Below are 24,702 nucleotides of genomic sequence, written 5' to 3' on the forward strand. Positions count from 1 at the left end.
AGAGATTTTATAACATTTCTAAAATAAAATAAAAATTATTTGACCACAATGGCAAAGGCTGTGGCCAAAGAGGGCTTAAGGTAGAAAACTGATGTGGAAACAGGTTATTTCAATTCTACCAAGCAATATGCTTGTGTTGTTGAACTGTAACAATGCCAGACCAATACAAAATTTTAAAATAACTATATACTTTTAGTGTTCAGCTACCCATGCAAACAATTTAAGTATTTCTTCTCAACTATTTAATCTAGTATCAGCCTCCTGTTTTGACACTACCTCCGAAAGCCAGATGAATAGTCTATAAAAAAAAAGCCGTGCCCTCAAATAATTCACATACAAAACTTAAAGTCCTCTATGTTAATTCTACCAATGTCAGTGAAAAAACTCCCAGAGTGGTTCCATTTAATTAAACCACACTGATTAATTTTAAACCGACCTTCAGAATCAAAACAGATCTTAAACTGAGTGGCTGCACATTGTCATAAATCCTTCTTACTCTGGGCACTTGTGTCACTTGGTCTCTGTGCGAGGCCACCGCAGGCTGCGCCCACTGCTCTGCGGGCAGCCTGTCCTAGAGCAACAAAATGGAGAAAAAAGCAAAGGGGCGGTGAGCAAACCAGGAGTGATCAAGGAAGAAGGCTGGCAGCTTGCTGGGTGGAGTTTCTATAAATTTTGAGATTTTTTTTTTTTTTTTTTTTTTTTAACCTTGAGATGTGGAATCATACTGGTTTTTTTAAGAACTCTATGTTACAATTTGTTTTTTACTTTTCAATAAAAACTTTTTTTAGTTTTTTTCTCGAGCAAACAACTGGTTGTTCTACCAGCAGCTGTTTAAAAAATACTGAAAAAAAAGACACAAGTAGTTTATTTCTTGCCTCTGCCATCTATCTGGGACCAGCATGGTCACACTGAGCTTATCCTCACCTGCCCTGGGCCACCCTGACGGCTGCCAGAGACTCGCGATGTCCCCCACAGCCCCTTCAACTTACACCCTAGAGCCTTAGGCCTGGAAACGGGAATAAAAAACCCTTCTTGCCCAAAAGAGAAGGGAAGCACCGAAGAACTCGCTCCCTGCCTGGCTGCGGCCTAATAGACCCCGAGGAGGCCGCGTTGCGGCGGCGGCCCCCGGCCATACCGCCCAGCGCCGGGCCGCTCACGCCCGCCCCGGGCGAGATGAACACACTCGTCAAGCGGCCGCCATCTTAACTGCGGGCATCCCTCAGCGCGGGGTGGTGCTGGGGGGGGTTACTATGTCCGCTGAGGGCAGCTGCCGGCAGCGGCGCCACCGGGTCGGGAAAAAGCGCTGCTCGCTCGCCCGCCTCTGCCGTGCGTGTCTCCTGCGGCTGGGCCGGCGGCACCCGCCCCGCGCCGGCACCCGCTGCTGAGTGCGTCCGGGCAGCCGCCGGGCTGGCGCCGCCTCTGGCCGCCGCGGTTTGCTGTTAGGACGCCGCGCTGCAGGTGGGCTCCGACTGCGAGGGCGGGGGGTCCGGGAGCGGCCAGGCAGGAGGGCGGGCAGGCAGGACAGGACACGGGGGCGGGCGCCGACAGGGCCCGCCCGAGCTGAGACGCTGCCGCGGTGCCCGGCAAGGCTTAATCCGCGGCTGGGGAGAGCCCCTGCCAGTTCCTCCTACCCTGGGCCCCGCGGGAGGAGTGCGTAGACTGAAGTAAAAATCGCTTACGGAATCCTTGGTGAAAATCAAGGCTTTCCTGCCCCACTTTAGGCAGTAACGCGCAAGCTGCATGGGCCGGGGTCGCCATCTGGGACTTTGCCGCTGCCATCCTGGCGAGCGGCCCTGAGAGCAAGTGCTGCTCCTGAGGGGGCGGGAGAGGCAGGGACGGGGCTGTCGGTGGTGCAGGGAGGCTCTGCCTTGGGGGGGTTGTGTGCAGGGTGAGGGAAGGGCTGTTGGATTTCGTTGCTCCGTAAACAGCTGCCTCTGAAAAACTTTTTTCGGAGGAGGGTTTCTGCTCTGAGGATTTCTAGCTTCCTGTGAAAGATGAGGCTGCTTCTCTGGCTTTTTCGGGAAGCAACACCGCAATCGCCATCGCCAGAGATGGGCAGCAGCAGCACCAGTCTCCGATCTGCTCAGAGGAGGCTGTGAGCAGCATCAGCAAACTCTTGATGCCAGGGGTGAATACCTTGTTTTCGCGCCTCAAGTAATACAGTTCTGCATGAGGTCAAAGGTCTGAAATCCAGGCAGCAGAGCTGGTTAAGCTGTTAACCCCGGGCCAAGTGAGCTGCTTCTCTTTGTCTCTGGTTTTGTGCTTGAGCAACAGAGCTACCCGGCTAAGGCGAAGAGCGGGATCAAGGGTTACTGAAATTCTTGCTTCTGTGCAGCTTGTACTTTTTACACAAAAGGTTCATGCTAAGTTATAAGGTTGTAGAGAAACTCGTGCTGGAAGGGGCGTTCAGAGGCTACCTGGCACAGTCCCCTGCTCAAAGCAGGGCCGACCTCAGGATTGCAAGAAGCCTCGATCATCTCCAGTTCAGGCTTGAATTGGGAGCTCTTTCCCATCAGTACCCGAACTCAGCCTCCTGAAAGAAAGGTAAATAGTTGCAGTCAAACTGACTGAATCTGCTAACTAACCGCAAGCTCTCTCAGTTTGGAGGGGGAGCACATGCTAAAGACTGTTCTTTCCAAAACAGGCTCATTACAAGTAACCTGTATGCACAGCTGAAAGCCTCAGGAAGAGTTTGTCAGAATGAAGCCTGTCATTGTGGTGCATGGTGGAGCTGGCCGGATCTTTAAAGAACGGGAAGAGGGAAGTCGTGCTGGTGTTGTCAGAGCTGCTCTGCAAGGTTATGGTATCCTCAAACAGGGAGGTAGTGCTTTAGATGCAGTTGAGGAAGCAGTACGATCAATGGAAGATGATCCTCATTTTAATGCAGGTAATTTTTCAAGAAATAAGTGGGTTTAAAATCGTAATGTATTTCAAGAGTTTAACTTCTGAAAATGCTGGCTTGCGTTTTCTTTGAATTCTACACATTGCAGCGGAGCAAATGGTGGTGTCACAAAATAGTTTAATGATACACTATTTATCTGTACAATAAAAGAAGGTAGTATATATATGATAGTTTCTTGTGAGTACATTTAGGCAGATGAGTTACTATTTTTTCAATTTTTCAGTGTTTTATAGCTTCCATTTCATTCCTGTGCTGCCATATTTTCTGTAAATCTTTACCCATTACTGCACTGTGTATTCAGTTTTAAGACATGTACTCCTTCATGAAAGATACACTCAGTTAACACTTCTGTTTAAGGCACTTCACTATAGCTTGCAGCAACATTTAAGCCTTAATGCTTCAGCTTTACTGTTGCCATAGGAATACTGTTCTTGGGGGTTTTAGGTGTTTTTCTCTTAAAGAATGCTTGCAATTAGTGCTTTTATAAATTACAGAAATAATGCAATAATGGTATGTGAGTCATGAATTTGTACAGTAAGTGATTAATGTTCATTAATGTTTAAATCAATAGTTAAATACTTCTCTTTGCATGATCTCAAATTTATTATTTTGATGAATTTCAGTGAAAATATTTCTCCACCCTGCCAAGGTATGTCAGGAATGAACGTGGAAAGACCTATCAGTCTGCAGTCTGTTTTCAATAACACTCGTTATGTGCACACAGTTTGCAGATCTCGTGTCACTTCTCACCTTGTAATTAAAAGTGGGAGCAAACTTTTACTTCATATGAAACTTACAGTGTTTTTTTCTGACTTGGATTTAACATCTTGATTTTTAGCAGATTCAAGCTGAAATCATGAAGCCAATGTAGAGGTGTGGCATGTACTACTATATAATTAACACTGGGGTGGCATTCTCTCACTCCACTTTCATTTTTCTTTACCTATTCTCTGAATAAGTCACTAGCCTTTATGGCTTTGTTTTGCTCAGATCAGTAAATCAGTATCTATTTGGCTTTTGGCTCCCTTTATGCTTTTGGTTGTGTTTCAAAAATACCTCTCTGGTGAGAGAATTTAGATTTTCTGTTTTAAAAATGCAAGGTACTTAATGGCAAGAAAAAAATCTTGTATCTCTTTGGTAATGTTTGGCCTGACATGAAGAACCCACTTCAAAACTGTGGGGTTTGGGCCCTAATCTTAGGTAGGATCACAATAACTAGCAATATTCTGTGTTTTGCTTACGAGGTTTTTTAACCTCTCTGTGGAATTTTGTCACTAATACTGCTTTATCTGAGCCATGCTCTTTCATAGTGTGCTCTTGTTGAACTCCCATTTGTGAGCAGTGGATGCTTCTCTAACAATGATGGTATCATCTGAGGGTAGGACCTTGGACTCTACTGTATCCAATGACTGATACATAGTCCCAACTTCACATTTTGCTTATCCTACAAAGTGCAGTAAGTGTTTGTGACACATTTTTTCAGGGTGCAAGATCACACTTATCCTTAATTAAATGTACATTGAATTTTTTTTTTTGGTTTAGAGGTGTTTACTTCACTTTGTTCTGACGGTATTGTACCTTGTTTGTAGTATAATAAATGAGCAACTTTTAACAAAGTTTGTTTTAACTGAACTTGAGCCTTAAGCCTCTTTTCAAGCCTGGCTATGCTGATCTTAATGACAAGTGGGCTAGTAATCACAGATATATCTGATTGTGTTAACACTCATTAGATACAGCTGCTCTCAGTAACTGGTGAAAATGAGCTGAAAGCTATGTGGAGAGGGCCCTGATTGGAGTGGCTGTTTAAAACTCACCCTGTGGTATTTATCTTTGAAAAAGAAAAATTGGTTTTACTCTAGTATTTTCTAGGAAAACACAGACGTTGTTGGGAGACAACAATAAAGATTGGGAAGAATGGGCATAATGATCAAGTTGTGTCGCTTTTTGAGTGATAGGGTTACATGCAGTGTAGATGTGAAGATGATCAGAAGGCTGGAGCACCTCTCCTATGAAGGCAGGTTGAGAGAGTTGGGGTTGTTCAGCCTGGAGAAGGGAAGGATCCAGGGAGACCTTAGAGCAGCCTTCCAGTACCTGAAGAGGCCTACAGGAAAGCTGGGGAGGGATGTGTCACAAGGGTGTGTAGTGTTAGGACAAGAGGTAATGGTTCTAAACTGGAAGAGGGGAGATTGAGGTTAGACATTAAGAGGAAAGTCTTTACTGTGAGACACTGTGAGTAGTGAGATGCTGGAACAGGTTTCCCAGGGAAGCTGTGGATGCCTTATTCCTGGAAGTGTTCAAGGCCAGATTGGATGGGGCTTTGAGCAAGCTGGTTTAGTGGGAGGTGTCCCATGCAGGGGTGTTGGAACTAGATGATCTCTTAAGTTCCCTTCCAACTCAAACCATTCTCCAATTCTGTGATGCTATAATCTTGATGTAGGCTTGGTGGAGGGGCTCAAAACCTATGCTGTCATCTAAAACTACCATTTTAGTGTCGTCTGCTGCATGAGGCCATTAAGTTCTGCTTGTAATGAGAAAGTGTCCTTGGTCATGTTTTCTTCATGGGATCTCTCTGACTAGCAGTGTTATTTAGCTTGGCATCAATCTTCCAGATCCAAGAACTGTCATTATAGTGATCCTTGCACCCTCTTTCCCTGTCAGCCTTTGCTGAGAACAGATCTGTCTGTCTGTTTTTTCCCCTGCCCTTGCATCCAAGTGAGCCAGACTTTGTTTTTAGTGTTGCTGCCAGTGGATACCATGGCATCAGTCAGGCATGTAGTATATGACTTCCCACCCATAGTACTGGAAGACAGGTGAAAAGACAGTCTGTAACCATGGAAGGAAGGATTCATCCTACCTCAGGTAACCTGAAGTTTATTATCTAGGCTTGCCATGGTGCACAGACTTTCATGGTGGTCAGTGGAATGAGAAAGAGTGGCTACACAGCTCTTTAAGGCAAGTGGGAATTGTTCCTACAGAGAAAAAAATCTTCACTGTTTTAGCTCTGTGAAATGTTCAAGTCTTTCTACCTGAGGTATTGTGTAAGCCTCCCATGTTCTGTTTTGGCTTTTTTTTTTTTTTTTTTTACTTCTTTTTACTTTTAGTCTCATCCTTATTTTCAAGTCTTGTGCACTTGACAACTTAAAATGGACTATTCCCCTGTAATGCGTTATTACTGGCTATATTTAAAAAACCCACAAACTATTTGGATTGTCTCTGTTTGCATCTCACTAGTTTTTGATTAAGTTAGTGATAGCACTGATAATTACAGAAGAAAATCACTACCCAGTGTTTTATTACTGGATTTTTTTTTTAGTTCCTTCCTCTGATGTTTTTATTTGATAATCAAAAACTTGTTATTTCAAGCTGTTCTTACAGTAGTGAGTGGATACTTATATTCTACTCTGTCAATTTTGGCAGTTTCTTGGAATATTATGTGATGGTAGTCTGTTAATAGGATTTAGCACTGTACTATTTTGTTGGGTTATGTTGTATCCTCCTTTAAAATAGCTTTATGTGCACTTGGGGTGATACAGTAGGTAAAGAATTCTGTTCATTAGTGGGTTTCATTTTAACTTTCATACCTTGTACGTAATTGTGGGTGGGACTGGAAGTGTGTTTTTCATCTTATAAAAGTAAAACTCAATTTCAAAGTAGATGTTGTACCTTGTGAGACTTCAGTTAATGATTCGATTTCTGTGGCTATACTCAGCAGTGTTTTCTGCTGTTATGTTTGTATTACAGAGATGCTTTCAATAAGTGAGGCAACAAACTGGGAAAGAGAAAGTTTACTTGATGAGATCTAATAATTGAATCACCTGATGGTTAGCACTTAATGACTTTCTTCTTTTTTTCTTCCTTGCTGATTATCGTGTCTTTTTTGGTCTTTAGGCTGTGGATCTGTTCTAAATGAAAAAGGTGAAGTAGAAATGGATGCCATTATCATGGATGGAAAAAAATTAGACTCTGGAGCAGTATCTGCTGTTAAATGTATAGCAAACCCAATAAAACTTGCTCGACTTGTCATGGAAAAGGTATGCTGGAATATGTACTTGAATAGGAAGTGTTTTTGTCTCCTTGGAACTTGCTCTGATATATTGATATATCAAGGATGATGTCTGTGTAGTTCTTTAAAGCAAGAAAGAAGGGAGAAATGGGTGATAGTAATTGGAAACTATGGTAATGGCCATGAAGAACTTGTGTTTTAAGGGTTTTTGAGATGTATTTATTAAAAAAAGCATTCTAAGAAAACATAAGTTCTGCCATTCAGTTAAAAGCTCAAGGAGAAATTGACCTATACAGGCCAGTCTTCTGTAGCTCTGCAGCTGGTGGTCAAGATTTCTGGGGTCTTTTTCATTTCTTTTTTGAAGAGCTTTTATGCTATCTCTGAGTCTTCTGCTTGATCTTTCAAGATTAAACTTGGATAATGTACTGTTGACTTTGAAATTATATGGAACTGAATTAAATGACCCAATAACATCTTTGGCAATGTAATGCAGTTTTATGTTTTTCTAGGTGACCTTCTTCATTGTGACCTAATCAGGTGGTATAAGTCTTAGTGCATAGTCATAGCCTTCCAGAAGTACAAGGGTAACATTAGCACCATGTCATAGTGACAGATTTTTTAAGAGAATCAAACTTATCAGGGCACCAAAATGATTGTTAATTGACCTTCTACATAAAATCAGTTCCACCTTATTCCACTAAGAACTTCCTCTAATATCTGCCACAGAAGACTTACCTCATTTTTCAGAAATGATGCAGCTGAGATAGTTTGGGATGGAGTTGGTCACTTGTGTGGTATGTGCATCTGTATTACCATTACTGGACATTGGTCAAAATGTCTACATCTTTCATCTTTCTGATGCAGCTGAGATAGTTTGGGATGGAGTTGGTCACTTGTGTGGTATGTGCATCTGTATTACCATTACTGGACATTGGTCAAAATGTCTACATCTTTCATCTTTCTGATGCAGCTGAGATAGTTTGGGATGGAGTTGGTCACTTGTGTGGTATGTGCATCTGTATTACCATTACTGGACATTGGTCAAAATGTCTACATCTTTCATCTTTCTGATGCAGCTGCTCTACTGTTGAAAAGAGTTCATTTTTGAAGAAACACTAAAAATGAGGTTTTGTGTTTCTTTAACCTTTCAAAGTGAGTTTTGAAGAAACAAAACTTCTCGGTGATCTATAAAAGTTGATTGGAATGTAATTTGCCCTCAGCAGCTTCCAGAGAATGTAGGAATTGGTTTTGCTCTTAATTGGAGAATAGCTCTGCTTTTAAATTCAGAGCTTTTCACTGAAGTATTTAATAGAAATAATTTAAAAATGTGTATCCACTAAAAAACAACATCAAAACTTACGATGAATAAGCTTTTTGTTCTTTCACATGGGATTATTCTTTCATTTAGAGAAAAGAAATGCATAGATGGCAGACAGCTTCACAACCGAATTTCTCAAAAGTCGTGAATGTAAGAATGTAGGTGGAGGACTGGGGGAGAGATATCTTCTGGAATATTGAGAGTAATGCTGATTTGGTGTTCCTTTTTTTCCTTTTCTGTAAATAACTCCTTTTAATGCCTACTGTTCAGTTTCATAATTCAGAATCACTTTTTTTTTTTCTCTATTGACAAAATCCCACCTAAGTCAACAAGAATAAAGTCAAAACTACCCTGTTAGTTTTGAGAACATAACTTTCCAAAGTGATTTAAAACAAACAAACAAAAACATACCCAAAACACCCCAGAACAACAAAAAAATCCCTCCTTTATCTTTCTCCTCTACTTCAAGGTCTTTCTTCTTATTTTGTGGTGCTTCTGGTTTTCAAAAATGCTGAGGCAAACTCTGAAAGGAAATCATAAAAGGCAGCTGTACAGGACCACGAATAATGGTATCACTCTAAACTCATAAAGTTCTGTGGTAAATTACTCTGCCCAGATGCAAAAAATCTTTTCTACATGACAAAGTTCAAATTTAAATGACCTAAATTTCTTGATATATTTTGGAGATAAATTCCTGTTCCTTATCCACCAGGTATTGTAGTTGTTCTGTCTGTCTTGCGTAGGAATTTTAAGACATCAACACAGGTTATTTCACAGTACTTTTTGCTTTGTATTATGTGTTTTCTGAGTGTATTTTGCTGTGCATTACTGTGAATAATTAAAAATATGCTGAACTCTCTGGCCTAGTAATAAGACTCATTTTCCTGGGGTCCAAAGCTTGATAGGATATTTAATCAGTGGTAGTGAAATGCCTCACTGCCTTAGGGAATTTTGAAACGTGGCAGCTTCCAAAAGCAAGCAAGCAACCAACCAAAAAAACTGCTCCCCACCTGCTTTGTAATAGTATTTCCCATTCCTGTTTATGGAGCAATATGGGCTCCATCTTGGTGGACAGAGTAGCTCTGCTGAATTGTTTTTTGCACAGATATATCCCACCCTGTCCTGTGTACTGCTGCATTTCTTACTGGACTCCAAATTGTCCAAATTAATGAGCTAGAAGAAAGGAGGACACTATCGTCCATTTCCATTCATTATTTACATGGTAGCCTCTAGGGATGGAAGGCTTTTAGAATGTTAACCCATTCACAAATCCATGAGAAAACAGTTAAATTCCTATTGAATTATTCCTGTTTGTAGTGAACAAAAATAGAATGATACATTGGAATGGCTTTTTTAAAATGGGGCAGGTAAAATCTTTCAGCTCCAACACTTCATTAGCTGGACATATTGTGAACATCAGAATGCTGATTCATTGTGATTCATTGGTATACATGAACCATATATATGTTTTTCCCTTCTGTATCATCCAACTCTTCATATTAGATTAAGGAGAATTTATTTTAGACCATAGACTTCTCAAGGCAAAGGTGCAAATTTTTACTGTGCTCTGTGCATTGCCAGGATTGTTAACAGTGATGGTCTGAATTCAGGCAGGCTCCAGAAACTTTGAGGGATTCTCTTTTCTTCCTTTCATATGAAATTAACTGAACTTGCCTACATTTGTTGTGTCTTGGTAGACATCTCTGAAACCCTTTACGTTTTGTGTCCTTTTGAATTACTCTGTATAAATTACTCCTAGAAAAATGAGGCACATAAGAAAGTTAGCAAACATATTCATGAAACTGTAGAAGAAAGACAAAAAAATGTGCATTTTGGGTTGTTTGGCAATGTTCTACCAGCTCTTTTGATCAACTAAATATCCTGAAGAGAAAAACACATCAAATTATCCTTGAGGTACCTTCTTTTCAGTGAGACTGTAAAAAAGCCCCCAAACCTGTAATGGAAGCTTATTCCTGTCTGTTGTTTGTGCAGTTCAGGAATGTGGTTTGAGGAATCTGCATATGGGAAGGAACACTTTGAAAAAGTTTTAAGAAATAAATTCCTTTTTTTTACTTTTTTTTTTTGCTGAAGTAAGTAAGTTATGCACACAGCCTTCTGATAGGGATAAAGCCATGAGTTCAATGTATAAATGTATAAACAAAAAACCCATCCAGCCAAGCCCAGTTTGAATTCCTATTGTGTGCTTCTGGTGGCTCTGGCAGAGGGGGGCAGTGTTGGACAAAGAAGTTACCTTTATAGTTGGAAGAACACTTCAGCTGTGGTGGAAATACTAAGGTCTTCTATTGTCTGGTAAGGTCACTTAGGATGTAAGCCTATTGTCCACGCTTCCCTATATAGAGAGGACTTCTTCCTTGCCACTCTTGTTCTGTAAAGCAGCACCCAGTGAATTGAGAACTTAATTTGTCTGTAAAAGGACATTTAAATTCTCAAAATATTTTACTTCTGGGCCACCACATGTGAATGACTGTTCAGGAATGTTTCTGGAGTACAGTCACATTTCCTGCTTGTGTAAGCTGCTGAAGGGGTTCCTGCAGAGGCCATAGCAGGCTGAAGCTGAGCTAAGTGTCTGTGGTTTAGGAAGAGGTTCAGCTCATATCTTTCAATTCATTCATATCTTTCAAAACAATTGATCATGGTAGGGATTGCTTGTCATTGCTTTAGAAATCAACAAAATATGATGGTTTGCAGCATCTTAAAGTCTGAAGCTTTAAGGCTGTGAATGTCCTGCAGAATGACATGGAAATACCCAGCTTCTGGCATCTTCACTTCAACCAAAGGATATGCCACCTCAGGCCTGTTGCCTGCAGCATCACCTGGTTCTGATTTTTGGTCCTCTACCTTTTGGTGCTTTTGTGGTGTGGTGCTGCATGGCCTAAAAGCTTGCTTGCAGTTAGCTGCTGTGTTCTGAAATGCTCCGTACAGCGAGACTACTGCTGCTCCAGAACCTTCCAGGGTTCTGATTAGCAATTGCTGTGTGTGTGTTCTAAGAAGTTGATGCCTATTTTTGGACACAAGCTATTAAAAAAAAAAATCTAATTTTAAAGCTCCTACTAAAGTATAAGGATAAATTAAATATTTATCTAACAAGTTTCTCTAAAATTTGAAGCGTTAGATTAACTAGGTTATTGTGCTTTGCTAATAAGAAAATTAAAATAAAGTCTCTGCAAATACTGTTAGAAGGTGCAAACATTTTTTGTCAACATGAGAGAAGAATATCCTGTTCTTAATTTGAAATTCTGTGTCTGTAAGAATAGCAGCTGGTTGAAGGAAGCATTTAAAATAAAATGGTTCAGCTGATGTTAAGAAACACTTCAGTGTATGATATTTACATTTTGGGATTACAGTACTCTTATGAGATATATTCAAACAACAGGATTTTTTTTTACAGTTCTAAGTAAAATTGTTCTAGATCTCTTAGCTGACTGGGGAAAAAATTAGCTAACTAGTTATTTGATGTCTGGGAACAGTTCAAATACATCGCATACAAATAAGCAAATAAATACAGTTCTTCTTTCCTAGTGATGAAAATTTGTATCTGATTTGGAGAGCCATATTTCTTTTTTTTTCAGGTAGTGGAAGAGGATATAGGCATAGAAATCTAAAAAGTTTAAAAAATAAAACCAAATCTGGAGTTCTCTTTTTGTGGTAGACACTTCTAAAAATAGAATGGTGATAAAACCAGCTCAGTATGAGGCAAAACAAGAATTGTTAATGAACTTCTTGTGTATATCCTGCAGACAAAGCACATGCTGACTGACCATGGTGCACACCTGTTCGCTCAGGCCGTGGGTATTCCTGAGATTCCAGGGGAGAAACTCATAACTCAGAGATCCCGGGAAAGATGGAAGAAGAATCTTGAGCCAGATTCCAACCCTGAGGAGTTTCAGAAGTAGGGGTTTTATAAAATATTTTTTCTCTTCGAATTCAGGTAGTTTAGTTTGTGCTGTCAGTTTTAAATCAAAACAAAGCCTGAAGGCCTGTATTCAGACTTGAGAGTACTTCAGTTCTGAGTGTTATGTGGTTTGAATACAGTCTTTACAGGATATCCTCAGTGCAAGAAATCACAGAATCACAGAATTGTCACTGTTGGAAAACACCTCCAAGATCACCATGTCCAAACATCAACATCCCCTCAATAAATATATTTATCAATATCTGTATCACCATGCCCACTAAACATGTCCTGAAGGGCCTCATCTACATGTTTTTTAAATACTTCCAGGGATGGTAATTCTACCACCTTCCTGGGCAGTTCCAATGCCTGACTACTCTCTCAGCAAAGAAATTAATATTCCTACTATCTGGCTAAACCTCCCCTGGTACAACTTCAGGCAATTTCCTGCAATCCTATCATTATTAAATAATCAAGCTTTCAATTAATTTTCTCATGTGTAAGTGACTAGAGCAAACTTATTGATTCTTTAAAAAGATTGTTGGTCACTTTGGTATACATAGGTTTTGTAGCATTAATGGAGGACAAAGTTAGAACTTAATATGCTCTGAAAATTACCCAGTTCTAGGAGTACATAGAGCAGCTTTTAAAAAACGGTGTGCATCAGTTTTTCTTCCAGAGACACTGTAATGTAAAAAAATATTACATATTAAAATAGGTCCATGAAAAATAATAAAGCTGAATTTTGGTTCAATAGGTTGATCAGATTTGTCTTTAAACTGGAATTAGGTAGTTGACAACACCAGATTTTGACCAGTTTGTTGCAAGACGAACCTCTCTTAGGGCACCGCGCTCCAAGGTCCAACCAGCAGAAACTCGCGAATAGTGCTCTGAGTCTATTGCCCTCAGGTTGACCAGCCTGGATCACTGCTATTGCTCCAAAAGTGGCCAATCTCTCTGCTAGCTTGCTCAAGGAAGGGAGCTGAGCTTCTGAGTTTGAACCTCACCTTTTATTGGCCCCCTGATGCTGCTCATGCACAGTGGGGGCCCCACCTAATCAGGCACAGGGGGGCTTGACACAAGCTCATGCCCACTACCTGGTAATTAGTGGCACCTGGTTGCCCCATTTCACTACAACCAGTAAACTCCTGAGTGCTGATTAACAGCTTCTGGTTATTGTAGATAGGAATGAAAAAATTGATTGAAAAAAGTTCAGTCTAGTGATAGGTGAATGTGAAAGGAGATGCTGCTGGATGGTTTTGCGTAACAGCAAAATGCAAGTCACTTGAAAAATAGGTGAGTCTTACATAAAATAGAGAGAAAGGTTGAGGTGGATAGGAAAGAAGCAAAACATTTTACTTTATCATAAATCTAATTTTATTTTATTTTAAATCTTTTATATCTTTTTATGCACGCAAGGTAGGCATAAATACTGAATAATTCTGAGCTTCTGCTTGTACCTCAATGATTGTAGCATAAAGAAAACATGTATTATATTACATAGGAACTGTATCACATGTTGTTAATCCATTCCATGAAATAGTAATAATGAGAGAAGCAGAGCTGAAAAATTTGCAGATCAAAAGGAGGAAATTTCTTCTGTGGGCACATTAATTAAAGTCCATGAAATGAGGCTATAAAGTACAGGCTCTGTTTCTTTCAATAAATTGCTAGAAGGAACCATAAATTCATGAGGCAAGTGTAAATATGGCCTTGTAAACAAAGTGAAGTTTTTCCTTGACTGGAAGGTATCAATCTTAGTTCATCTTGGATCCAACAAGTTTTCTTTTCATCCATGGTCTGTCCAAGGACTATGTGGTAGTGTAATTCAGTATGAAAAGTTTTCAGGATGGCATAGCCCCTACCCACCATTTGGTGTCCTGAACATGGAACTTGGAAGGGTATGACATCTGAGTCTCCATTCATTTTTTATAAATGGTGAGGGTTTTGTGTTGTTTTTTCTTATGACAGTGTTAGGCATCTTCAATTTCAGAACTGTTTTGTTCTGGAATGCCTGATATAATAGAAGACTTGTATATTTCTGAGACTTGTTCTAGCCATGCTGTCTTTTTTCTGACACCCAAAACACCAGCACAGATTCACAAAGTTGAAAACAGGAATTTTTTTTTTACTCGAGCCCATTTGTTCCTGTATTACATATGAAATGTTCTTTTTCATTTTTATGTCTACAGTGATTATGCAGAAACTTTCCTGAGGTGAACAGGCAGGAATTGAAATAGTACTAGTCAGAGGCAGCATAATACCAGATCATGCTGGGAATTCAGAAGTTGGAGTGTAGGTGACTTACAGTCTGCTGATCCTAACAGTGTTGCAAACCTTGGATCTTCACTATTTTCCAAGCAGTTTGTTGTCTCCAGAAAAGAGACCTTTCTCTTCTGCTGTTTAGAAGTTTGCATTCATTTATGTTAAAATCCATTGCATGTACAATATGGCATCTTGTACATATTTTACTGAGAATAAGGTATTGTTTGATGGGTTTTCAGTCCCTCACTCCAAAGATTCTGACCATAAATGCTAGTCAAGAATTGCTGGAGATTGCTTGAGAACCCCACAGAAAGGGTGCTTAACCTGGCCATGAGTTGTGCACAATATGTAAAAATAATTCTTGATTGAACAAAACCATTACTACTAATAGCATGTCCTGGTACACTAAATGTACTTACTGATGTTTTTAATACTGCCTCTAACTGGCATAACACTATATCTTTACTTAGACAGTTTTGCCTGCCATGGTAATGTTTTTTGAGACAACTAGCTATGGAACAGATTGTTTATATCTTTTTTTGCCTTCGTTCTGAAGAGGAACAAAGAAAATATGTGACACTGAAGCAATGAGAATGTTTAAAGGGACAGCAAGAAATACAGTGTTGTTATCTTTTTGCAGATAAGGTATGTTGGACATACTCACTTAGCTCTTGTACCTAAGTGGGCAGATAGCTGCTGCATACATGATCTGTGTACTTTCATTATTCTCACAGTTGCTTAAGGCAAACCTAAGAAAATGTACATCTGTATGCACCTTTCTTAATTTCTCAGGAGAACGTAACTTCAGGTGGTTGAAGGTTGCCATGTGAGTGTGCAAGGAAGTACTGAATTTACAAATACACTTTTCAGCTAATCTTTTGTAACAGATGGGTGGGTGGGAAGCCCATCTGCACCATGATACCAGTTTGAGATCAGGTCTGTCTCCACATAAATGTCACAGCAGTTTGGAAGGCCTGTGATTCATCAGTCAACTTTGAATTGCTGTGAATGAGGTGTAGGGACTGACAGTGTGATGTTCCACATAAGCATGAGGGAACGGGAAGTTGGTTCTCTGAAAAACTGGCTGTGGAACATGCAGACTTTGACTTATTAGCTTAGATTTTTTTTTTTTTTTGGGGGGGGGGGGGGGGGTTATAGCAAGACCCTTAACCAGTGCCCACGCAACTTCCAGAGTCATTCCTGTACCAGTCACCTGTTGGGCAGTTCACTGAAGGATTGCACGGATTGTTTTCTGGTGTGGAGGGATTTAGGGTTTTTTTGGGGTACCTCCCCTAGCCAGACACTGTGTTCCTACATGAATTGCCAAGATTGGAATATGTGGACACTCAACTGTCTTGCTTTTCAATGCAGCAACAGTAAATTGCATTAGCCTTTTTTTTCAGAGTATGACTACATATGTATATTTTAAGCAACCTATTATATGTAATTTCTTTTTGTGCTGGAGAAATAAAGCAGTTGTTCAGACTTCTGTTTTCTTCAGTGCATGAAACTTCTTAAGCTGGCATGTGATTTGAACAGATTCTACTGGCCAAGTTGTTTAAACCTCAAGATTGCTTAGGGACAAAGACAAAAATATGTATTAATGGTGCATTGTGAACAATACCAGTCAAAAGGCACATAAATAATCCTCTTTTTTTTGTTGTTGTTTTTTTTTTTTTGACATTCAAACAGTTAGGAGAATAAGGAAGAGGAAAGAGGAGGAACAGGAAGGAAGTGATGCAGTGCATTCATAACATAACTCTCCTTTTCTGTATTCACTTGTTTATGTGCATTGTCATTAATAATTCCATTTGACCTGGACAGGCTTTAGAGCTGAGCAGAGAAGAACCTAATGAGGTTTAACAAGAGCAAGTGTAGGGCCCTGCATCTGGGAAGGAAGAACCCCAAGTGCCAGTATAGGTTAGGGGTGGGCCTACTGGAAAGCAGCTCAGAGGAAAAGAATCTGGGAGTCCTGATAGCAAATTATCCATCAGCCAGCAGTGTGCCCTTGCTGCCAGGAAGGCCAAAAGGATCATGGGTTGCATAAGGAAGAGTGTGGACAGTCGGTCGAGAGAGGTCATTTTTGACCTCTGCTCTGCCCTAGTGAGGCCATAGCTGGAATCCTGCATCCAGTTCTGGGCTCTCAAGTTCAAGAGAGACAGGGGACTGCTGGAGAGAGTTCAGCAGAGGGCAACCAAGATGGCTGGGGATTGGCAGCATCACTTAATGATGAAAGGCTGAGAGAGATGGGAGTCTTTAGCCTGAAGAAGGCTGAGGGGATATCTTGTTAATTTCCACAAGTATCTAAAGGGTGGGTGCAAGGAAGATGGAGCTGGACTTTTCTCATGAGTTCCCAGTGACAGGATGAGAGGCAACAGGAATAAGCTGGAAAACAGGAGTTTCCATTTAAACACAAGAAAAAACTTCTTTATCATGAGGGTGACCAGGCGCTGGAACAGGCTGCCCAGGGAGGCTGTGAAGTGCCCTTCTCTGGAGATACTCAAAACCCACCTGGATGCAGTCCTGTGTAATGTGCTCCAGGTGATCCTGCTTTAGGGGCAGAGTTGGACTAGGTGATTTCTAGAGGTCCCTTCCAACTGATAATTCTGTGATCTGTAAACTGTCATTGAAACAGTAGAGACAATTCTCACAACTTTGAGTTGCGGTTTAGGGGAAAGTTACGTGTCAGGTATATCACAGCCAAAAATCTACTCCAGTAGTATGATGGCTAGAAATAATTCTGACATGTGTGCTTACGTTTTGTGGGTGTTTTCCTCCCCAAGCTGAAGTTTCCATGCTAGGAAGGTAAACAGGTCGGGGGGGAGATAAAAATTTTTGAGAGTTTTCTGCTTTTATTAAATACAGAACTATGAGAATTGTGTATTTCTTGATATTTTTAATGAGAAGCATGGTTTAAAAAAAGCTTTATTTTGAGCAGTAATTTTTTCTAAAGCTACCTGGAAAATAAGTGCAACATGATTTAGCAGGTATGCTTTAATTCTGTCTAATTTTATGAACTGTTTTTCTTGGCAGAGACCTTGGAACAGTTGGTGCTGTTGCTATAGACAGTGAAGGAAATGTGGCTTGTGCAACATCCACTGGAGGACTCTCTAATAAACTGATTGGCCGTGTTGGTGACACAGCATGCATAGGTATGGGGCATGGGGTTTTGCCTCCCATTTTTCATAGGTACATCATTTAAAAAAAGGAAAAAAAGAAAAAAAAGAGTATTACACATTTTTCTTCTCATTAATGAAGTTAAACATAAATACTATTACATCTGAAATGGAAGTCTAACATTCAATGTCTTAAAGCCAAAGCTTCTTAAAGCAACATGGAGACTTCAAGTCAGGATTGGGAGTTGAGATGTAGTGCTATCATTGTGATTACCTACCAGCACTGTAGAAAACAGTTTGGAAACTGTTTGGAAAACAGGGATGGGAATTTCTTTTTTCTGTCCTTTCCTGCATGCTAACTTTCCTTTTTCTCTATTTCCTTTCTGTTAATTCTGATAAAGTTCTCTTTTTGTACATGCATGCTTACAGCTAAGTCCAAAAATGTGGCCAGTTCATACTAAGATGCAGTTTTACTGATGCTTAAGAATGCAGGTGTAATTGTAATGACTGTTCATTACATCAGTGAAGCAGAACTTTGAGTAAATTCCTGTTCTTAGAGAGCCCTTACAAGTCTGTCTTGGAGCCTAACAGATGCAGTGTGGAATAAAGGAAATATTTCAAGAGGTCTCTTATCCAAGTATGAAGAGACACTTGAAGTCCTTTTCCCAGACTTGTTCCTCTCACAGGACAGACTTACAGAGTGATTGCTTCAGGGTTCTACCATGCAGTTGGGCTTTGGACAATAACAATTTTTAGTAAAACATGTTGCAAACTCTGATGTTGTCAGTATATAATTATTATAAGAATAACATTAACTTACTAACTTCGTTTCACACCCTAAATTGACAGTATTATGGTACTTTCTGCATTTTGACTGTGATTTTCAGCTTCACTTCTGACTGCAACCTTCTGACTGCAAAATATGTTTCTCATATGTAGATCATGATCAGGGCACTTACAGTGTGGGACATAGGTCTGTGAAGGACAAGTGAAATTGGGAAATTTTGAGCATATGGCTTACAACTTTTGCTTTCACTAGACATCTGCAGGATTGGATACAAAAAAATGATAGCTGTCCTTTTAATATTTAGACCCTTTTGAAAGCGTGTTGACAGACTGATTATGGTAGTAATTTTCCACATGTAAATCGGGGTGCATTGAATGGGTCTTATCTGATCAAGTACAGAAAGGAAGAAATTTCCATTGGTCTTCTGTGCCTCTTTCTCTTCCCCCAGTACCTTGTTGATAAGTGTGTGGTGTGCTCCTCCCCAACTCCTGAGAAGTATTTTTCTTAGGAGATGTGCTAGAAACATGGGTGTTGAGCAAGCGGAAGCTTGGTGGAGAGCAGGATGTGGAATATGCCAGCAAAACAAGGATGGGGGGGAGAAAGAAAGGGGTGGAAGTGTAGGAGTTCAACAGAAGAAACACTCAGTTTGTGGTAAGGACTTGGAAAATTCTTCAGGGGTGCTTTGTGATTTTTCACTAGAGCTCAGGCTCTTCAAGTCTCTTATCTGCTTTTGCTCTTGCAGATAAGTTCCCCTCCAACTTTGATCAATTCACCATTGTCCTCACAAGGTCCTCACCTCATTGCATCCCACCACTCTCCTGCTGATCCTCAATATACTGTTCCTTGCTGTTCTGGAAAATATTTTTGCCTGTCTGTGTGAGTTGTTGGCCTGCTTCTGCTTCTTCTACCACAAGCAGATCACTGGTCTTCTAGCTTAGAAGTTGGCAGCTAACCTCATCTGGCTGTTCTTCAACTCTTTAATATATTTTACTTTTCAAACTGAGCCAGAAATAAGAAAGGAGTTAGTTACTTTAGTTACTGACACTTTACTTCCAAAAGTGCACAGAAGTGCACTGAGACCTTTAGGAAGAAATCTTTGGCACCTATTTTAAACAATACAGAGCTTATAAATTGTATTACAGAATATTGCCTTCATTTTGGTTGGTTGGTTGTTTTTTATTTGTTTGTTTTGTTTCTGTTTCCTCTGCAAAGGAAGTGGAGGTTATGCTGATAACCATTCTGGTGCTACTTCAACCACGGGACATGGGGAGAGCATTATGAAAGTGGTCTTAGCCCGACTGATCCTCTATCACATGGAGCAAGGTATATTCCAAACTTCCTGTAAGCTGAAATAATGAGAGTAGGAAATGGTGCCTGATGACAGTTTTTATCATCCTAGGACAGTTATCAGAAGAGTTGCTCCCAGGGGTGTGTGGATGGGTTACCTCTCTTTAAAAACAAAACAAAGTACTAAAGTATTAATAAAGCTAAAATAGTTTCAAGTGGACATGCATATCTATGCTCCTTGATGTTTTATCATGCTTTATATGAATGTATATCAAAAGATATTACTGGCCGCTTTGTTTAACTGAAGTTGTATTTAAGAATTTCTTCTAATTTTAAACTGAAATTTTATTAACAAAGAAACACTGAATGAGTAAAAGCAAGATCTTTTTAAGGAAGCAGTAGGGGAATGCTAGACATAGATAATCAGAGCTGAAAGCATAGAATATCACCTTTCCAATAAACTAACATGCTTTTTTTTAAGAACTCTGATTATAGCAACAGAAATGCTTTTAAGATGTTTTAACTATGATTTAAATTTTCATTTTGTTTTGGAAAATGTACTGAACTGACTGGGTGGGTATGTGATAAACAGCTGACACAGGATGTCTTATGTGACTGTAATATAATCTGACTGTGGGATGACCCTTTGGAGCTTTACCTTCATGAGTTGGTCTGTCATCTAAACCCTTGATTATATTACAGCCTGTAAACATAGCCAGACAACGTACTGGTATTGCATGCAGTTGAAGAACCATTAATAGAGATATCACCATTATTTTTAGAAGGCCATAGCTTTTGGGCAGTACAGTGTAACTTGCTTTGAGAGCAACTGAACTGGAAATAGTTGGAAAACTTTCAATTTACATTTTCATTGGAGAAGCAGTAAGTAGAGGGACAAGTAACAGCTGAGAATATTTTTGTTATGCTTTATAAAGCTGTTCACATATAATGTGGGGCTTTCTCTCTAAATCTCTTGTCTGATACGATAGTTCAAGCATAAAATACAACCTACAGTTTATTTCCCAAAGCTCTGACATGTTATGATCTCCCCTTACGCTCTCTTTTATGTCCCTGGCCATTCAATTTGTGAATGGGTTTCTAAACATCTCTTCTAAACTCTGTAAACCCATGTATTCTTCGGCGTGAAGGTAACTGCACTGCAAAACCTATGCATTGACATCAGTTACTTTACTTGTGATAAATCAGTATGAAAGGCAAAAGAGGCTCAAAAATATAAAATAAATTTTTTGAAAAGAGAAAAAGAAAATGACTGCACATGTGTGCATGTTTAATTGGTTTGCACTTGTTCACCCTGCCCGTGCTTGCTCTACCTTCATTCATCCTGCCCAGAAGTACAACTCAGCTGCCAGGAAAATACATCAGCAATAGATTTCCTCCCCTGCCTGTCTTCCACCCCAGCCCCCTCCCCCACATTTCCATGGAGGCAGTGAAAACAAACCCTCAGCTTACTGTAACATTTTGAGTCCCTGAAAGGTCAACTGAAGTTGCATATTTAAGATTAACTACTAAGCTCTTTCATAATTCTGTTCAGCTATTGAAGTAATTCACAGAGTAAGTATCTTCTTTCGGACCAGTGCTGCAAAATTTACTTTCATATTTCAGGAGTGAATTGGCTTGCCAGTCTTAACAGCTGCTGGAATCTCTGCCTTATGGTGGCAGCTGTTGTCTTGATGAAAAATCAATGAAATACTGACCCTTGGAAGCCAGTGCCACTGACTTGAATAGTCACAATGTCACCCATAATGTCAGAGAAAGGAGCTTTATCCTGTCAGTCACGAGTGCTGTGAATAATTCTGACTGCGCATTTTGTTTGGTTTTAACTCAAAATTTGCAGGGAAGGCATGAAGGTCAGGTTTTGCTCTGCAACTTAAGCTGCATAACATTACCAAGTGGTATATGTCTTAGAACAGTTAGGTTGAGCTGACTGCATTCCTGAATATATATTCAAAGTTACAGTGAACAAATATTCTGCAGCTATTTCAGGCCTATGTGTATGATGTAGACACTAACTTGGATGTATTTAAAAAAATTCCTGTTAATATGAAGTAGGTGGGATGAAAAGATAAAGTTGCTTTGCTAGCTGTTTCTCTGATGTCTAGTACATAAGTCCTCATCTTGTCTGATACTCCTAGAAGTTTCAGGAAGAGTAGTGATGAGATTGGCTTTTGATAAATTATGACAATGTGAAGTACATGCTTTGAGCTCCATTGTAGCCAGTGCATTTGTGAACATAGATGATGACTGAATTTTTTTCAAATTCTAAATGCTTTAGACATAGCTTGTGACAAACCTTTGATAGAAAGCTTGCACACTGGCATTTTTCCCTTCAAATGAAGAAATGCTGTGTCTTGACCACTGAGTCCATGAGTTAGTCTACATCAAACACTGAAACTTTTTGATAATGTGAAACTATTTAAACCCTGTCTTTGTAGCAGCACCATACCATAGCAGCTATTATAGCAACTGTCTATAGCCTTGCTATAAACAGTTCCTTTGCTACACTGGCAATTTCCTACCCATTTAGTTGAAGGAGGAATTAGATTTGGCTGGCTCCATGGGGAGAGCTGAAACTTCAAGAGAATTTTAAAACCTGTTTCAAGACAGTTACTACAAAGACTTTGTTCTTCTTTTCAGGAATGTCACCAGAGATGGCTGCTGACACTGCACTGGACTACATGAAGACACGAGTTGGGGGCTTGGGTGGTGTCATTGTTGTGAGCAATTCAGGAGAGTGGGCAGCAAGGTTCTCCACCAAGCAGATGGCCTGGGCTACAGTAAAAGATGACCAGCTACATTATGGGATTTATGCTGGGGAAAGACACACAAAATCTGTTGAGGAAGCTCTTAGATCTGAAAGTGAGGGATTTTGAGAATGAAGAAGCATTGACTGGGGAAGAGTGAAGGTCTCAATTTTTTGCTGTAGGACTGAAAGAACTCTACTCTTTTGATTGGTGCACAGGCATCACCACATTTACAGTCAAAATGAAATCTGGACATAGTTCTCCAGCAGTCATGGATATATATAGTGTTTAATAATACCCTTTGGGAAGCCAGAAGATCCTCTTTGTCTAGATAAGAAAGAGAATGGTTGGCAGGTTTCTTGGTTACCATGTGTTAGCCCTACATTAAAGGGACCCTGAGTTTCAGTATTAGGGGAACTGCTTTCCATGCACTTTCTCGGAGACTGCTGCCAGGATGATTTTAGAGATGAATGTTTATTAATTAAAAACTGAATCTGGAAAATTGCATTGCTCTCCAGAATCTTTTGAGCAGTCATCTCATGGTAACAGAGTGCTAACTGTCAGTCAAATACTACCAAACAGCAGTGAAGGGTTCATACTAGGTCACTGTCACAGGCTTCAGGTAGCTGTTGGGGGAAGTCATAATGAAGTAAAGAAAATAATTCTTCTTCAGAGCTGGGAAGTGTGATGCTTTCTAAGGAGTTCTGTTTTATTTAATTAATTGGCACCAAACCTACAATTAAAAACCAGTATTTCAAAGTATATTTGGATAGATAACAGGAAGGATGCTGCAAGTGTCCAAGGCCAGGTTGGATGGGACTTGGAGAAGCCTGGTCTAGTAGGAGGTGTCCTTGCCCATGCAGAGGTGATGAAAGTAGATGATCTTTTATGTCCCTTCCAATCCAGACCATTCTGTGAAAGGATATTATTGACTTAATATCTGTGGTAGTAATAAAACAGGTCACTGTTTCAGTAAACATAAATTGAACAGCAGTCTTTACCACTCAAATACAAAGGTGACAGGCACCTTTTAAGTCTACACATGAGGTGGAGAGGTGATGACTAACTGGAAAAATAATTATCTAAAATCAAGTGATAAAAGCAAGCTGTACTAAACCAAATAAAACTACCTTTTAATTAGCTTCTTGCATTGAGTTTTTCTTTTTAAAAAAGAATTTATGATCTGCATACTGCTAATACAATTTCTTCATTAAGATTTTGTATTTTAAAAAAGAAAGAACAGGGTTTCTTTTCCCTCTTGTCTAACATATCTACTTGAGGGCTTTTTGTGTTAAGACTGTGTAATAATTTTATGGATTCTAGCTAGGAATTAGGATTCCTCTGCAGACAGATTGGTATGTTACAATTGCATGCCATCCTACAGTGGAATGTTCCCTTTTCAAGATAACCCAAATAACCATAGCAAACATCTTAAATCATAGTTTGAAACCACTCCTACCTGTTTCCCAACCACAATAAGCCATGTTACTGATCTGGCTCATAGGGAATGGTGAGGTTACCAAGGCTGTCTAACCATCTCTCTGCTTTGATCCATGGTTTATTAGATGTTGCAGATGACTGGATATAGACAGTGATGGTTTAAGAGTAGATGCATGCAAAACATAACCATGAAGTACTTGGGTACTTTATTCCACTAGAGATAATGTAGAAGATGGCTATCTCATCACTGGCAGTTTATGAAACACTTAACAGTATCTAAGATGTGCTCATCTGTAAAGAGAGTAGTCTTCTGAGTAAAAGTATTTTTCTTATGTGCACGAGATACTAACCTTACAGGGCTGGACTGTTCTCTGAAAACAAAAACAAAAACAAAAAAACCCTCCAAAACAGTATTGTCTTAGGTTCATTGCCAGAATATAAAGGCAATTCAGATTTTTGTGGTTCTTTGTTCACCTGTCCCTAGTGCAAGGTCAGATTCAGGGCAGGCAGCAGAAACTATGATTTCCACAAATTCTGCCAAACCTCACTTTGCTTTGATGAAATTGCTCAATGATTTTTTAATGAAAAATAATCAAAACTGTAGAGTCCTTTTTAGAGCTAAGTGGTGATACGTAGGCATGGATGTAGGCTATACACAAGAGAATACAGATACCTTGTCATACACCGGCATTACCAGATTAAAGACTCCATAAAGGGCACAGACCAAGAAACCATTCCTTTTGCTTGACGTAGCTGGAGAGAGGAGCTCTTAACCCAGTATTGCCACAACACCTGGTCTATCATCTTTGTCAGGCTCTGCTTTTATGTTTTGTAAGTGGATGCAAGCCTGTTCTAGTCAAGCTCCTAGTTGACCAAAACCCAAGAGATGGTTAGTGTAGCAGCAAGCAT

The 24,702-nt window shown here is 39.8% G+C and overlaps 1 protein-coding gene across 2 annotated transcripts; it reads left to right on the forward strand.

Annotated features, from left to right (window-relative positions):
• The first annotated feature begins 1,363 nt into the window (after positions 1-1,363).
• On the forward strand, positions 1,364-23,493 carry ASRGL1 (asparaginase and isoaspartyl peptidase 1). Of its 2 annotated transcripts, none has more exons than XM_030448652.1 (7): positions 1,364-1,458; positions 2,645-2,887; positions 6,791-6,933; positions 11,982-12,133; positions 17,435-17,553; positions 19,517-19,627; positions 22,247-23,493. In XM_030448652.1, the coding sequence occupies exons 2-7, from the start codon at positions 2,701-2,703 to the stop codon at positions 22,480-22,482; spliced, it is 948 nt and encodes a 315-aa protein (XP_030304512.1). In that variant the 5' UTR covers positions 1,364-1,458; positions 2,645-2,700; the 3' UTR covers positions 22,483-23,493. The 2 variants fall into 2 exon arrangements, with proteins under 2 accessions (XP_030304512.1, XP_030304513.1); XM_030448653.1 differs by lacking the exon at positions 1,364-1,458 and adding an exon at positions 1,555-2,544.
• The last annotated feature ends 1,209 nt before the right edge of the window (positions 23,494-24,702 follow it).

Source organism: Calypte anna, chromosome 3 (genome assembly GCF_003957555.1).
Source record: "Calypte anna isolate BGI_N300 chromosome 3, bCalAnn1_v1.p, whole genome shotgun sequence".
NCBI lineage: Eukaryota > Metazoa > Chordata > Aves > Apodiformes > Trochilidae > Calypte > Calypte anna.

Excerpts from the sequence above, each read along its gene's own strand:
- ASRGL1 (XM_030448652.1), top strand. The coding sequence starts at position 2,701 with ATGAAGCCTGTCATTGTGGTGCATGGTGGAGCTGGCCGGATCTTTAAA. Across the intron at positions 6,934-11,981 it reads CTCGACTTGTCATGGAAAAG|ACAAAGCACATGCTGACTGA; the intron begins GTATGCTGGAAT and ends TATATCCTGCAG. Across the intron at positions 17,554-19,516 it reads TGGTGACACAGCATGCATAG|GAAGTGGAGGTTATGCTGAT; the intron begins GTATGGGGCATG and ends TCCTCTGCAAAG.